The 17112-nt window shown below is 43.0% G+C and overlaps 1 protein-coding gene across 1 annotated transcript; it reads right to left on the bottom strand.

The window, feature by feature from the left end:
* Positions 1–615: 615 nt before the first annotated feature.
* LOC121291842 (zinc-binding protein A33-like) lies at positions 616–13758 on the bottom strand. Its single transcript, XM_041213445.1, is given in 6 exon segments — positions 616–1202; positions 1205–1522; positions 6549–6694; positions 9917–10080; positions 10218–10313; positions 13341–13758. Coding segments are annotated over 3 exon segments (627 nt in total). The 5' UTR covers positions 6634–6694; positions 9917–10080; positions 10218–10313; positions 13341–13758; the 3' UTR covers positions 616–978.
* Between the last annotated feature and the right edge of the window lie 3354 nt (positions 13759–17112).

The raw sequence follows: 17112 nt of genomic DNA on the forward strand, positions 1-17112 counted from the left end.
GTGCTGCACTTTTTTGGAGTCTCTTTCCAATTAAAGAGCCTGTCTTTTGCTTTTTCCTCCTAAAGTGCATGACTTCGCACTTTCCTACATTAAACTCCATCTGCCAAATTTTTGCCCTCTCACTCAACCTGTCTATGTCCCTTTGCAGATTCCTTATGCCCTCCCACCTAGATACTTCTTCCCAGACCAGTCCGCTGTATTTAGCTTCAGCAGTAATGAATTCTTCTGTCTGTGGAATGCTACTTAAAGTAAGACCACCGCAGTATGCTGTTTAATTTCTATTCCTGCTTAAACTTTGCAGCAGATGAACTTACATTAATTAAGCTCCCTCAGATTTCAACGTTACTGGATCCAATGCCTGCTGCTTGGAGCGAGGTTCAATCCCAGAATGAAGGTGTGGTGTACATAGAATCCCTATAAAGCTGCCAAATCCTTACATAGTGAGACTTACTGGTTGTTTCACTTTCACACCAGCTCTTTTCTTCAGCTGGATGTAAAGTGATTGAGGCTTGCGCTCTACTCAGTCAAATCTTCAAGACTGTGATGCTACTATGTGCCACCATGTTACATTCTGCTTGATGTAAAAGTACCAATCATACACAAAGATTGGTAAAACAATAATGTGGGTTCTTTATTTAAAGATAAGACTATATACAGATGGGTTTATTAGGAGTCTAAGAATAGTACATCTGGTTTCTCACCTGCTGCTTGCTGACTGACTAACAAGTCATGGGGCTAATACATCACATCCTGTTAAGGTATGTAACGATTGACAGTAGTTTAAGATATGTAACCTTAAAGGTGTATGGACGTCACATCACAATCATAGCCCAAGAGCTCAGAGCAAGGAACATTTACAATGCACTCGTCCGACACTCTCATCTCCACCATTTATTGCCAAGGCCCTTTCCCAATCCTGCTGTATCTTACAGTTCCTCACTCAGTAATGGACACATTCTCTGAAACAAAAATAGGAATCTATGGTTCAAAATGATGCAGTTTAAGAGGAGCACCATTTTTACCCTCATTGCATGATCCAGGATAGAAAAAAGGAAAGAGTTTCTCAGTGAATGTGTCAGTGAAAGTGTGGAGAATGGCCATATCATCAGCATTGTAACAGTTCACCTGTCCTCCCTCATAGTCCAAGTAAACTCCTATAGTCCTGGCTTTATACTCGGGGTCAGTTGGACTAATGGGTTTTCTGTAGCTCCATAGTTATTCCCATTGCTAAGCCACACAGTCCAGTAACCATGTTCAGGCCCCATTCTTATTAATCCTTTCCTGTTGACTGACTTTTTGGCCACACCCACAATCCACTTAGTTTTGTCCCCGACCTCCACCTCCCGTAAGTGTTTCCCTGATGTGAATCCCTGTGACCCCAGGACACAGACACTTGTATCGAATCTCTCTGCATTATCCAGAAGCAGTAATTCTGTGTCACTGTATCTCACACTGGTCAGGTCTTCAGATAGGATGAGCTTATGATGCGCTGTGTTTGGGTCCAGGGTCAGTGAGACTGGGACTGGGGAAAATAAAAAAGTCATCATGTTAAATATTTTAGACAGAGGAAGGCGGATGCATATAAGTTAATATCAGATGTCTGTATAACTGGACTCGACAACCATCTTTTTATTTTTCTCAAGGGATGTGAGCGTCAGTGGCAAGGCCAGCATTTGTTGCCCATTACTAATTGCCCTTGAGAAGGTGGTTGGTTGCCTTTTTGAACCGATGCAGTCTTTCTGTAGAATGTTGGTACCAGAGTGGCTTGCTAGTCCATTTAAGAGGGCAGTTAAGAGTCAACAAGATTGCTGTGGGTGTCACATGTAGGCCAGACCAGGTAAGGGTGGCAAAATTCCTTCCCAAAAGGACATTAGTAAACAAGATGGGCTTTTGTGACTTAAGTGAATGAGATCAACTTTTATCACAATCAGTGGTCACCATTAGCGAGACTAGCTTTAAATTGCCATTTTTTTAAGTTTAATGCTATGTAAATCAAAGTTCACAATATTTCTAACTTTTGAGTCATCTGCAAATTTTGAAATTGTGCCCTGTACACCAAAATGTAGGTCATTAATATATTTCAAGGACAGCAGGGTTCCTAACATCGTTCCCTGAGGAATGTAAGATTCCTGCTAGCCAGCTGGTGAAGGAAGAAACCAGAGCCAATCTTTACTTGTACTAGACTTATTGACAGATTGAAATGTTACAGGTACATATCTCCTGACTCTACGCCTGTGTCAGTAAATGTCTTTTTATATGTGCTCAAGTACCCTCTAATCAATGCAGTCCAGGTATACGTACTTAACCTCAATTGAAGCAATTAACAGATTTCCTTCTTTCTCCATAAATAGGACTTATCAGTTAATATGCACAAACAATACTTTAAAACAAATCAAAGAGAAAAAATTATTTTGTCCATATTCTGCATAAAACATTACATTATGAGATGCCCCTCTTCCAGGACATCCAACATTTTTTTAGTACAGGCACTTCTCTTTGTGAAACATAGGAAATAGGAGCAAAAGTAGGCCATTCAGCCCCTCACACCTGCTCCGCCATTCAGTTAGATCATGGCTAATCTTTACTCCAATGCCATTTTCCCACACTATCCCCATATCCCTTGATGCCTTCACTATCTAGAAATCTATCAAACTCTGTCTTAACATCCTCAATGACTGAGCCTCTGCAGCCCTCTGGAGTAGAGAATTCCACAAACCCCCATCATCCCCCCCAAATCTTCATCACTCCCCACAAGTCTCCAATGCACCCGACTCCCACAAACCCCCATCACCCCTCCAAGGATTTACCACCCTCTGAGTGAAGAAATTCCTCCTGATTTCAGGCCTACCTCTTATTCTGATACCGTGTCCCCTGGTTCTAGACCTCTCAGCTAGGCAAAACATCCTTCCTGCATCTAAGCTTGTCGAGCTCTGTAAGAATTTTGTATGCTTCAATGAGATAACCTGTCATTCTTCTATACTCTGGAGAATACAGGCCTAGTCTCTGCAATCTCTCCTTATAGAACAATCCCGCCATCCCAGAATCACTCGAACAAATGTTTGCTGCCCCTTGCTGTTTCTTAGCTCCACACAAGCTGATTCAACATCTTGATTTTCCGATCCAAGACCCTCTCTCACTAATGCACTGATATCATCCTTAATTAACAGTACTACCCCACCTCTCTTTCCTTTTTGGCTATCCTTCCTAAAAGTTGAATACCCTTGAATGTTCAGTTCCTAGAATTGATCAGCCTGCAGTCATGTCTCCATAATGGCAATTGGATCATACCCATTTACTTCTACCTGTGCCGTCAACTCATTTACCTTGTTGCGAATGCTGCAAGCATTCAGATAAAGTGCCTTTAATTTTGCCTTTTTGACATATTTATGCATTTTGACTCTATGATGCTGGCCCTTGTTTCTGCTTCCTTCCAATTTTGCTTACTATTTTTCTTCCTGCCATTTCCAGCTTTGTTTCTCTCCTATCTGATTTTCTTCTCTGGTACCTATTCTCATGCCAAGCTAGTTTAAACCCTCCCCAATGGCACTAGCAAAACTCATGGCAAAGATATTAGTCTGAGTCTTTCTCACTTGTACAGGCCTCACTTGCCCCAGAAATGATCCCAGTGCCTCAGAAATCTAAAGCTTTCCCACCAGCTACACATTTATTAGCTGTACCTTCCTATTTCTGTATTCATTCGCATATGGCACTTGGAGTAATCCTGAGATTACTGCCTTTGAAGTCCTGCTTCTCTTATCTCTTTCCTAATTCTCTAAAATCTGCTTTCAGGAGCTCATTCCTCTTCCTCCAGGACATTGGTATCCTTTTGATTGTCCTGATGAGTACAAGATGAAAAGCTTTGACAAAATGTCTTATTTCAGCAATACCCAAATCAGCTTTCTTGTAAATTTCATCAATGAACCCTGCTAAAGGATCCAAATCTTCATTAGTATCCAATTGAAGGGCATCCAGCTCACAAAATACATTGCTTCCTATTTTACTTCTGTTAGGAAGCAACAATGCCAAAGCCATAGCTTGTATCCTCCTTGGTAGGATGTAACCGCATCTACATTCCCACTTCATTATTCTATTGGTCATTGGTTCAGACTCTGAAAACATTGGAGGTAAATAACAATTGATAATTTACAGTCATGTTATGCCATTGCCGCAATGACCATGAGTGTTATAATCCATTTAGGTTCCAACTTTTAGTCAACCATTCTTTGCTACCATGTTATACTCCTGATAGTCAGTTGGTGAAAGAAGAAACCAGAACCAATCTTAACTTGGAGTAGATTTATTCACAGAGTGAAACATTACAGGTATATCTCTCCTGACTCCTCTCTACTCTTGTGTGTCTTTTTATATGTGCTCAAGTACCCATCCAATCAATGCCCTCCACTTAACCTCATCTGACACAATTAACAGGGAACCCCGCTATAAGCCTTCCTCAAGTCTGAAAACAACCGTTCGCCCCTCCTCTCTGTTTCTTGTACTCAGTCGATTTCACTCATTTTTACTCAGCCATGTTGCTACTAACCCTTTTATTCAACGAGCTCTAACTTTGCTTACAAGTCCATGTACACCATATCAAGCACATTATCCTAAGCTCCTTATCTGTTACCTCAACAGAAAACTCAAGCAACTTAAACCCATTTTTCCCTTAAATGCAATCTGGCTTTCCTCAATTGTCCCGCATTGCCCAAATGACTTAATTTTATACAAATAATGTTTCTAAAAGTTTCCCCGCCATCAAAGTTAAAATACTTGGCCTGTAGTTGCTGGGCTTATCCTTGCACCCCTCTTGAACAAGGGTGTAACATTTGAAATTCTTCTGTCCTCTGGTACCACCCCTGAATCTAGAGGTTGGAAAGTTATGGCCAGTGCCACTGCAATTTCCATCATTACTTCCCTTATCATTCTTTGATACATTTCATCTGTTCCTGGTAATTCATCAACTATAGCCAGCCTATCTAATATCTGCCGTTTATCAATTTTAAACACATCAAAGGTGTCAAATAGTTACTGTTTCACCATAACTTCGGCAGCATCTTTGTCCTTGGTAAAGACAACGCAAAATACTCATTTAGTACCATACCTGTACCCCTCACCTTAATGAATAAATTCCCTTTTAGGATCATAATCAACCCTACTCCTCTTTATACTGCCCTCTTACTACTCATATCCTTTTCGAAGGATTTTAGATTCCCTTTAATGTTAGTTCCCAGCGTCTCTTTCTTTGCTTTACTTATTATTTTTTCAGTTCCCCTCAGACCTTCTACATTAAGCCTGTTCTCAATTACATTAGCCACCTGAAAATTTCATATTTACCCTTTTACTGCTTCACCTTACTCTTTCTCTCTTTCATCATCCAGGGAGCTCTAGATTTGTTTGCCTTAGCTTGCCTTGTGGGAATTTATCTTGACTGTACCCAAACTATCTATTCTTTGGGGGCAACTGATTTTTCAGCAACAGTTTTGCCTGCCAATCTTTGCTGCAGTTTATCTAGGCCAGATCTGTTTTCACCTCATTGAAGTTGGTCTTCCCCCAAATAATTATTTATGCTCTGGACTGTTCCTTGTCCTTTTCATAGCCAACCTAAATCTTATGGTACAATGATCATTGTCCCCTTAAAGTTCCCCCTTGATCCAGCTGGCCCATCTCATTCTCAAAAACCAGGTCCAGAAATGCTTCCTTTCTCATTGGACGGAAACATAGAAAGTTCTCCTGGACACATTCTAGGAATTCTTGTCCCTTTCCGTCTTTACACGATTGCTATCTCAGTCCATATTTGGATAATTAAAGTCCTCCATTATAACTACTCTACAATTCTTGCACTTCTCTATAATTTCCTTACAAATTGGTTCCTCTACATCTTTCTCACTAGCTGGTGGGCCTATAGAATACACCAAGAAATGTAATGGTACCACTTTTGTTTCTTAGCTCAAATAGTATAAACAGAGAAACTATTTTGGCTGTTTGGAGAACCTAAGTTTCGAGGGGATAGTATAAAAATCATGCCAGAATTTACAGGAGTGAAGTTAGGAAACATTTTACACACAAGGGATAATCGAAGTTTGAAACTCATTTCTGCAAAATGGCAATTGATTGAAGTTCAATTGTTAATTCTAAAACTGAAATTGATATATTGTTAACTAAAGGTATGCAGGGATGGGGAGAGAGGCAAGTATATGCAGTTGGTTCGCAGGTCAGCCATGATCTCAATGAATTGGTAAAAGAGTCTCGAGGGGCTAAATGGCCTTCTCCTGTTCCTATGATCACTATTCAGTTTCCTGGGGCAGGAAGGAACACAATCAGTGAAGCACCCTAGTCTGATCACTGTCCAAGTGCTGGATGTCTAATAAGATGTTCTGATCCCCTCATTCCTGAATCTTTCAGGTCCCAAATAAAGAATGCCTCCTTGAGTAAGGTCCAAGATGCTGCTGCCCCAATGATCTGTACCCAGTAATAGGCAGCACCTTCAGGAGAGGGGGAAAGAGAGCAGGAAATGCTACAGAAAAGCGACACAAAGCTGTGGAGTTTCTTACCTGGAAAGATGACCTGTTTCATTTTCTTCCACATCGAGTAGAGTAATGGGACTCGAAATCCTGTGTATTTCCTTTTTGGAAACATCAGTATCTCCTCAACGTCACCTCTCTCTGCACCTTCCCCTTCCTCCTCTTCGTCCAGGTACCTGTTTAAGTAAGATTGATTCAATCAGTCATTGCTAGATACAAACTGTGGTCACAGTGTAAAGCCATGTGAAAGTTTGGTTTAGATACTCATCCTTCTCTCAATCTTTGCAGTTCCTGCATACGGGACAGAGAATCAGAAACATTTTAATAAATATACTGTGTTGTTTAGATTATACATCATTAAAAATTACCACCAGTGATTTTAGTAAAAAATGAAGGGATCTGGATGGAGTTTTCGCTGACAGGTTCCATTGATGTAATACCACATTAGTTACCCTCAAAATAATTCAGAGCCTGTCTCTGGTTTGTTTAGCCCTGAGTTGGTGATCATGATGCTACATCTAAACTCAGCATCCCCTCAATAAGGAGGCAGCAGCCAGTGTACCAGCTCCTGGGCATTTCCAGGCAGTTTTGGGACAATGTATACCTGTGTACACACCAGATGTGAACAGGGTTAAGCTCATTGTGATGTCCGTACAGTCAAATCACTTCTATTTTCATTGGCTGGGGAGTCTAGGACTGGGGAACATGGTTCAAAAATCAGAGGCAGAACTTACAGGATTGAAGCTAAGAAATTCTTTCACAGAAAAAGGTGGTCGAGGTTTGGAATGCTCTTTCACAAATCACAATTGATGGAGATCAACCATTAACAAGAAACTATCAACCTCAGATTTTAAAGTTAATGCTAGGGATTAAGGAATGTGGAGCGAATATATAGTTAGGTCACAGATCAGCCACAATCTGAATGACTGGTGGAACAGTCTTGAGGGACTAAGTAGCCTACTCTTTGTATTGTATCACTGTTTGGAAAGGACCTAGCTAGTACCTATGGGACTGAATTACCACATGTCACTGCTCTCAGGGTTCATACCCACAGACCAGTCAAGCAACAGCCTGACATAGTTATACCCACCAAATCATACCTTACAGACTCAAATGCCACTATCACCTGCTGTCGGTCAGCAGGACACATCCACCAGATGTAGTGGCACACAATCAACAGCGACTAGGAATCCCATGAAGACTCACGGCATTAGGTCAAACATGGGCAAGGACACTGCCTGCTGATTACCACCCACTGCCCTCCTTCAGCTGATGAATCAATACTCCTCCATGTTGAAAGCCAGTTGGAAGAAGCACTGAGGACAGCAAGGGCAGATAATGTACTCTTGCTAGTGGACTTCAATGTCCTACGACCAAAGCATCAGATCAAAGCTCTGCAGTCCTGTCACATCCAGTCATGAATGTGGTGGACAATTAAACAAATAGTGAGATGGGGAGGTTCCATGAATATTCCCATCCTCAAAGATTGCGGAGCGAAAACCATGAGCGCTGAAGGATTTGCAACCATCTTTAGCCAGAAGTGCCAAATGGAAGATCCACCTCTGGCTCCTGTTCAGGTCCCCAGCTTCACAGAAGCTACTACAAAAGCAAAATACTGGATGTGCTGGACACCTGAAATAAAAACAGAAAAATGCTGGAAATGCTCAGCAGTTCAGGAGCATCTGCAGAGAGTGAAATGTTTCAGATTTGTGACCCTTTCATCAGAGTTCTCATCATGTTCTTTCTTCTCCACGTAGCACCCTCAATTCAAGGGTCGCTGAACCATTGCTTTATGCCTTGATTTTACGATGGGTAGGCCAGCAAGGCAGGTCCCTGGCCTATGTCAGCCAGAATAGGGATTGAACTCCATGCTGTTGGCACTAATCCGATCCATACACTAGCCATCAAGCCAACTGAACTAACTGCACCTCCTCCCCCATTCCCCACCCCATCATGTTGCATGGGTGGGAATAGGCAATATCACCGACAGCAAGAATATGAGGTCGGAAGATCAACTCAGGCCAAGTATGGCACCAAGGTTATGAACAGTCTGATCCAGCCTCAGACAGTTTCTAGGGAGAGGGATGGTGGCTAGGGAGCGGAGATTTTGGCAGGGACTGAAGGCAATACCTTTGGTCTCCCCAATATTTAATTGGAGAAAAATTCTGCTCAACTAGTAGTGGAATTTAGACTAGCCACCTGGTAAGTTAACAACACTGGAGGGGTTGGGAAAGATGGTAGAGGTGGGTGTCATCGGTGTACACGTGAAAACTGACACTTTTGGGAATGAGATGGGGCAGCTGGGTTAAAGGGGACCATTAAGGGGCCAGCATATGGATGAGAAATAGGAGGTTGGGGGGGTAATGGTAGGGATATATCCTTGGCGAACAGCAGACGTGATGAACCAAGAGCTGGAAGAGAAGACATCGATCGTCACTCCCTGGCTATAATTATATAGGTAAGAATGGAACCAGGCGAGTGCAGTCCTACTCAGCTGGATGACTTTGGAGAGGCATTGGAGGAGCATGGTGTAGGCAGCCATGTCAAAGTTGAAAGGCTATTCAAGAAGGTCACAGCGGGGCAGTCTATCATTTTCACAGAACTATAGGATGGTATTTGTAATTGTGATAAGAGTTGTTTTGGTACTGTGGCAGGGACAGAAGCCTGATGAAGGGATTCAGACATTGAATCCAGGAAAGATGGGCGTGAATTTGGGAGCTGACAACATGTTCAAGGAATTTGGAGAAGAAAGGGAGGTTGGAGATAGTGTAATTTGCAAGGATGGAGGGCCAAGGATTTTATTTTGTAGGAGAGGGGTGAAGTCAGGTGGGAACAATATCTGTATTTAATATGATCAGCCAACATGGGGCCAAGAGGGGAAGGTGGGCAGTTAGCAGTCCAGTATTAATAGGGTCGAGGGCGCAGGAGGTGGGTCTCAGGGACAAAGTGCATTTGGAGAGGCCTAAGTGGAGTTTGGAGAGAAACTAGAGAAAGAAAAATGTTCAGGGCTTAGGGAAGTGGGGAGACTTATTGGAAATTTTGCCAGGTGGGCTAGGAGAAGGGAGAGAGATGGTAGAGGCAGCTGATCAGATGGCCTCAGTCTTGATGACAAATCCATGAGCTCCTTGTCGGAGGTGAGGGTGGAGGAGACAGAAGAGATCAGTTTAAGAAGATGGTTTAAGGTGCAATGCACTTTGGTTCCAGTTACACTGCAGCCGCTGTGAAGCGCTGACCATGTGGGTCTATATCCCTGACACTTCGAGCTCAATCATGATTGATACCTGTTTGTCCTCAGTCATACTGCGCATTGGGCATTGTTGTGATGGGGTTTAAGCCCTATAATAAAATTCTGTTTACACTTAGATCAACAGCTTGGGTATTAGGTTATAAAGGGTCACCTTGAGAAAGGAGATACTGTCCTGCTGCTCGATGTCTACACAAAGACTCAATGTCTTCTCAAGTGACGTCAGTTCCTCTTCAATTCTTTTCAAGTTCTCCTCCATTAGTCTCAGATCTTCCTCCTTTTGTCTCCTCAGCTCTTCAATTAAATGTTTTTCTTTGTCTTCAAGATATTGATGGATTTTAGCAAATTGTGTGGAGACGTCTTGCTCCAGGGAGTTCCTAAAGTTGGGAGAGATCATTTAAACAGTGGATTGTTAAAGGATCACAGTGTTTAAAGGGAACTGAAGTAATACTCACATCCAGTTCGGAAATCTTCCTCTCCTGCTGCTGTTTTAATTCACTTTTATTTTTCTTTTGATTCTCCATGGAATCCAAGGATAATTTCAGCTGGTCCTAAAAATGGAATCAGACCTCACCATGATCATTGTAATGTTTGCTGTTATATCACACACTGTGGGGACTGGTGTTCAGGGAATGTTCTATGTGGCACTAGTGTTTTTGTTTAATTCTTTCATAGGATGTGGGCTTCGCTGGCTGGGCCAGCATTTATTGCTCATCACTAATTGCCATTGAGAAGGCAGTGGTGAGCTGTCTTCTTGAACCACAGCAGTCCATGCAGTGTAGGTACAGCCACAGTGCTGTTAGGGAGGATTAGGATTTTGACCCAGTGACAGTGAAGGAACAGCGATTTATTTCCAAGTCAGGACAATGAGTGGCTTGGAAGGGATCTTCCAGGTGGTGGTGTTCCCATGTGTCTGCTGCCCTTGTCCTTCTAGATGGTAGCAGTTTGGGTTTAGAAGGTTTCGAAGGAGCCATTGTGGAGTTTCTGCAGTGCAACTAGTAGATGGTACACACTGCTGCCACTGTGTGTCGATGATGGAGGGAATGGATGGGGTGCCAATCAAGCGGGCTGCAAAGGAGCGTACTTTTATAAAAGGCAGAGTGAAAAGTATTGAATTAAACCAAGCATAGCTTGAAACCTACAAGAGGTTTCTGGTATATAAAAAATATGAATGGGTTTGATAAGGTAAATGTTGAGGGAAGATGTTTCAACTTGGGAGGCCACTATAACAAAAGTGACACCAGATTAAGATAGTCACTAAGACAACCAATAGCGCATTCAAGATGAACCTCTTTACTCCGTGAGTAAAATGTGGACTTTGCTACGTTAAGGGTAGTTAAGAGCCTAAGAACATAAGAAATAGGGGCAGGGGCAGTCTGTTGAACCCCTCAAGCCTGCTCCGCCATTCAATATGATTTCCAGTTTCCTGCCCGCTCTCCATTTCCCTTAATTCTCTGAGAAATCGAGAATTTATCGATCTCAGTCTTGAATATACTCAACGATGGGGAATCCACAACCCTCTGGATAGAGAATTCCAAAGATTCACAAGCCTTTGAGTGAAGAAATTTCTCATCTCAGTCCTAAATGATTGGTCCCTTATCCTGACACTGTGCCCCATCCAGATGAAATAACCTGTGTCTATTCTGTCAATGCCCTTCAGAATCTTGTATGTTTCATTGAGGTCACCTCTCATTCCTCTAAATTCCAGACAGTATAGGCCCAGTTTACTCAGACTCCAGAAGGAAAAAAACAGTTTGAAATTGTCAAAAACCAATAGTGTTAGCACCAGTAATACTACTGAAGTCCCATGGTCAGTTATACAGGACCAGTTTGGCCAGTTATTTCCAAGTTTTACTTTTTTTTTTCCTACTCAACCCATCTGAAGCCCCCATTCATCCCTTTTGTTACCGTTACGTTCACCTATTCTGACATGCTCCTGGTTGGTCTCTCACATTCTACCCCCTGTAAATTGGAGGTCATCCAAAACTCTGCTGCCTTTTTCACTCTCACAAAGTCCTGTTCACCTGTCACCTCTGTGCTCACTGTCCTACATTGGTTCCTTGTTGTTTAAAATTCTCATCCTTGTTTTTAAATTCCTCCATGACCTTGCCCCAGCCTATCTCTAAACTCCTCCACCACCAGCTCTACAACCCTCAAGAGATATCTGCGCTTCTCTAATTGTAATTTTTTGAGCATCCCTGATTTCAGCTGCTCTATGCTTTCATACTGTAGCCATGATTTCAGTTGCCTCAGCCCTAAACTCTGAAATTCTCCAGTCGGACCCTCCTTAAAACTTCTCTCTTTGGCGAAGCTTTTGGTCATCTGCCCTAGACTCCTTTATATGGGTCAGTGTCACACTTTGTTTTATAATGCCCCTGTGAAATGTCTTTGGACATTTTAGGGCAATAAAGGTGCTCTGTAAATACAAGTTATTGCTGCTGTTGTTTTTTATTGTTGTGGGGCCAGGGAAAATGGTTGATATATGGGAGGGGTGAGTGTATGAAGGGCTTTGAACATATGGATAAGAATATTAAATGCACAGTGTTGCTGAATCTGTCAATATGGCGAATGAACTGAGCACCTCCTAACTTCTTGTTATTGTGGAGTTGTAGCCTGTACCTCACTGAAAATGGATGCCTGAATTAAAGCTACATTGCACCACAGTAACACAGTAATACAAACACCAACAGCCTATATATCCTGGCAGGTATCGCTCCCCCTGATATAAGAAGAATGGTAGCCAGCAAGAAAGAGCGACTCCGTCAAACATCAGATGAGAGGCACCCTCTACATGGTCATACACCTACACCCAGCCGTCTAAAGTCAAGGAAGAGCTTCATGAACAGTGTTGTTCCATCACAATCAACCCCGATTACTGCCTCCATTAAAGTCTGTGGAAATACAATCGCATTTCCCCTGCCCAGCTCCCACTCGCTGCTCTCCCGGCACCCGGGAGCTTGCAGATAACCCCGCACGAGTTTGCTTGTCGTGCTCCGCATTAATTGCCCACTTTAGAGCCTCAGTTGGCGGCCTTCCCTTAACGTGCTTGATCAGGGCAAGGTGGCCGGATCCCCTCCTGTCCACCCCCTGCCCCAGGAGAAGGCATTAAATTCTGCCCAAAGTGTGTGATGAAGGAAAATTTCTTCAAGCTACATTATGCAGCAGCTAGAGTTACCAACTCCCCCATTATGTCCTGGAGTCTCCAGGAATTGAAGATTAATCTGCAGGACTCTGCTGAGAGCAACCTGAGAAAACATAATTTTTAAAAATTATGGGTTTTTCTTTTATTTTCTTTGAACACATATTTGTTTTTCTGGTTATCAATATATTGTTATTGGGGAAGGATACTGTATGACTGAGAGGCAATAGTCGTCCAATCAGACATTGAGTGTTTATTTTCCAATTGGTTGGGAAGTCTGTACTCATGAGGATGGACAGGTTGGGCAACCAAAGGGGGTAACCTGCTGGTGGGATGTTTACAAACAGAAGGTCATGCGATGAAATTTTGTCCACTAACTCGAAACAGCCCTAATAACACAATGAGCAATGGAGACGAGTAACTCACTGTGTCCCCATACCTTGTAGTTTTGAACTGCTGTTTGTAGAGGGAGGAACCTGTGGGCTGAATGTGGGGGAGAACCTACACAACTGGCACAGATCAGAATCTCATCCTCTTCGCAGAACAGCACCAGCTTCTCCCCGTGTTCCTCACAGTGAGGCAGACAATCCTCCAGCTTTTAGGTTCAGTTCCAGTTGTCGAGCTTTCTCAGAGATTGGCCAACACCCTGTTACTGGTGAAACATCCCCGGGGGAGAACCACTCGACTTTCTGGACAAGACCCAGCAAACCATTGGTTTTCCCAACACTTATACAGGATTTACAGAAGTTGTGCTAACAGTCCAGCCGCACAGGCTCCACAAACAGAGACAGGCAGATGGAGCAGGTTAAATCCTCAGTCAGGGATAAAATCGATTTACTGACAGCCATCTCAGTTGCTGCTCCTTATTCTGTCACTCACCTGAGTTTCAGTTTCATTTCTCCAGTTTATTGTGACACTCACTTCCAAATCCATCCTCTTAAAGGAACATTGTCATCAGACAAAATTGTCTGGCAAATCTCTATTTCCCTGAGTACCAATTCATGTAAAACACAATGGCACTAAGGTTTCTCCCCATAGCCCTGTATCAATCCCAAACTAACCCCACTCCCCCACGCACGCTCCATAACTCAGTATTAATTCCAAACTAATCCCACTGCCTCGCTTTCCCCCGCATAGCCCTGTATCAATCCCAAACTAACCCCACTCCCCCACAGGCTTTCCATAACTTGGTATCAATCCCAAACTAACCCCACTCCCCCACACACTCTCCATAACTCAGTATCAATTCCAAACTAATCCCATTGCTGTGCTTTCTCCCCATAGCCCTGTATCAATCCCAAAGTAATCCCACTCCCCCACACTGTAAATCTGTATCAATCCCAAACTAACCCTACTGCCCCACTGTCTCCCTGTAGCTGTGTATCGATCCCAAACTAATCCCATTGTCCCACTGTCTCTCTGATATCGAGTTCCAATCTGGTACCTGGCTGGCTGGTTGTTAATTGGCCAGTGACCATGAAATCTATTTCAGGTCCAATCGCAGTTGGCTTTGCGACCCTTGCCAGGCCTGTCCACCACGCCCGCCCAACGAAATAAAAATCCTGCTTTAGAGCTTGGGAAACAATTGCCTCTGGAAATGAATTAAGCCCAAGCTGATTGATGAATATCTGATGTGATGAGGCTGTGGTCCGTCATGAATGCATGGTTTCTCTGCTCTGCGGTGGTTGCTAATTGAGCTGTGATTTTTTAAACTCAGCAGCTTGGCTCTGAGAGGTTACAGGAGAGCTGGCGTGGGTAACGACACATTGACACTGTGTGGGCACCCCTGAATTTACCACCATGACCTTTCCTGCACCTGATATAGGAGAACCTGGCAAAAGATATTTTCAATATAAAAACAAAAAGCGCTGGTAAAGCTCAGCAGGTCTGGCAGCATTCTTGGAGAGAGAAACAGAGTTAAGGTTTTGTATCCAATCTGACTCTTCTGTGGAAAGATATTTTCAGCTTTGCTGGTGATAAATTAAACCTGGGCCTGACTCAGAGGGATTGAGGGGGTTGTTGCTGTGGGTGAGCCACAGAATTTTGTTCGGTTTTGATAGACAGAGCCTGCTTGGATACCCTGGGGCAAATGATCACCGTGGCAACACTGAAAAGCACTGCAGTGTTGACGAATGGTCAACCTGGATCATCTGAAACCCTGAGGCTGAGGAGTGATTTAATTGAGTTGTATAAGATTATGAGGGGCCTGGATTGAGTAAATAGGGGAAGTCAAAAACCAGGGGCCATAGATTTTAAATAATTAGAGGAAGGATTAGAGTGAAGAAACATATTTTTTGGATGAAACGGGAGGATGTTGGGACCTGGAACACTGCCTGAAAGGGCGGCAGAGGCAGAAATGCTCATCACTTTTAAAAAGCATTTGATGCCTATTTGAAGAGCAATGACCTGCAGGTTACGGATCTAGGGCAGGAAGGTGGGGTTAGGCTGGGTAACTCTTCATTAACAGGCGCAGAAATGATAGGTAGAATGGCCTCCTGTGTCATAAATGTTCCATGATTCTATGATCTGATTCTGCTGTTAGATATTCTCTTGAATACAGCGGTTGTTATCACTTCTGTAAGGAATCAGTGCCTTATGTTTCAGCGATTGCCCTAACTGCCTGATACCCTATCCTACAGTTGTGTCGCCTGCATGTGTAACATGAATAGCCCTTTGTGAGCTGAAGCAGATATCCCAGTCTTTTGCAAAATGCCTCTCCAGTCTTTCCAAATGAGTGCACAAAAACACTTGGGAAACTCGTTAAACAGCATTATTTACAGTAAGTGAACATACAAAGTAATAGTTCCAAAGGGGCTCACTTCAATCAGTACAATGCGCTCACATATTAATATAGAATAACAATCACACTATGCTGCCCTATTGCCCTGCTTGAGTTAAACCAAATAATTTAATTCCTAACCTACTGAATCTCAGTAAGAGCCATCATAGTTCACAGAATGACACAGTGGCCATTTGGCCCATCATGTCTGTGATCGCTCTGTGAAAGAGCGATCCAGTTAGTCCCCCTCCCCGGCTCTGCCCTTATACTCTTGTATTTTTTTTCCCTTCAGGTATTTATCCAATTTCCTTCTGAAATTTATGATTGAATCTGCTCCTAACACATTTTCAGGCAACGTTTTCCAGATCACAGCAACACACTGTGCAAATTTCTTTTTCCTTGTGTCACCTCTAGTTTTCTCTATTTAAAATACTGCCTGTTGACCTGTGGGTCTTTGTACTCTTGTCTCCTGTCCATCAGGAAGTTGGGCTTGGTTCCTGACTTATCCTTAAGTCTGGGGGTTAGTTTGAAAATTGGAACAACAAGTTAGCCAGCATCAATGGAGACAGCAGAACTGTTCTTGGATGTGCGGAAAGGTAGATTTCTGTTCTTGCCACCCTACTGGTGTGTGTGACCTTTTGTGTTTTCAGTATTTTCTGTCTCTTGTTTTAACCTGCTATTCAAGGCTATTTTTGCCTATCTCCCTCTCTCCCTCCCCATTTTGAAACAAGCTCCATGTAAAGCTGAATAAGAAGGGACATTCCAAAATGTCATGGTGGGAATGTTTCTCTGGAGCCCTAATTGAGATCATCATTCTCTTGTTCTGAATGATCATGGGGAAGAGATTTAATGTCTGAGTTTCCAATGCCTATTCCACAAATACCTACAGCCTCTTTTGCAATTGATGTGGCTTTACCTTATTCTTAAACCAGTCCTTAAAACACATTTTTTTTCTCCAAATCATACCTTTGGAAAGTGGTCAACAATTGCTAAACTGTGGCATAGGAATAGGCCCTTTATGCCTGTTCCACCATTTTATTAGATCATGACTGATCTATGTATTCCCGGTGGCATGTGATAATGAAGATAGAAATGGAAGGATAACGCAGATGAATGTATGGCTGGACAACTGGTGGAGGAGTGAAGGCTTTAGATTCCTGGGGCAGTGGAACCAGACCTGGGTGAATTGGAACCTGCGCAAACCAGACGGGTTGCAACCTGACAGGGCTGGAGCAACATATTGGCCGGCAGATTTGTTAGGGCAGCTAAGGAGGCTTTAAAACAGATTTGACAGGGGGATGGAAGACTGAGCATAGGTTCAGCAGGGAGATAAGCAAAGCTGGAAATAGAGGGCAGGAAATTGGTAAGCATGTATGGGAGGCCGAGGAAACAGAGGCCCGAAAGCAGACAACAAGAGGTATTCAGTGATTAG

The sequence above is a fragment of the Carcharodon carcharias genome, chromosome 19 (genome assembly GCF_017639515.1).
Source record: "Carcharodon carcharias isolate sCarCar2 chromosome 19, sCarCar2.pri, whole genome shotgun sequence".
Taxonomy (NCBI): Eukaryota; Metazoa; Chordata; class Chondrichthyes; order Lamniformes; family Lamnidae; genus Carcharodon; species Carcharodon carcharias.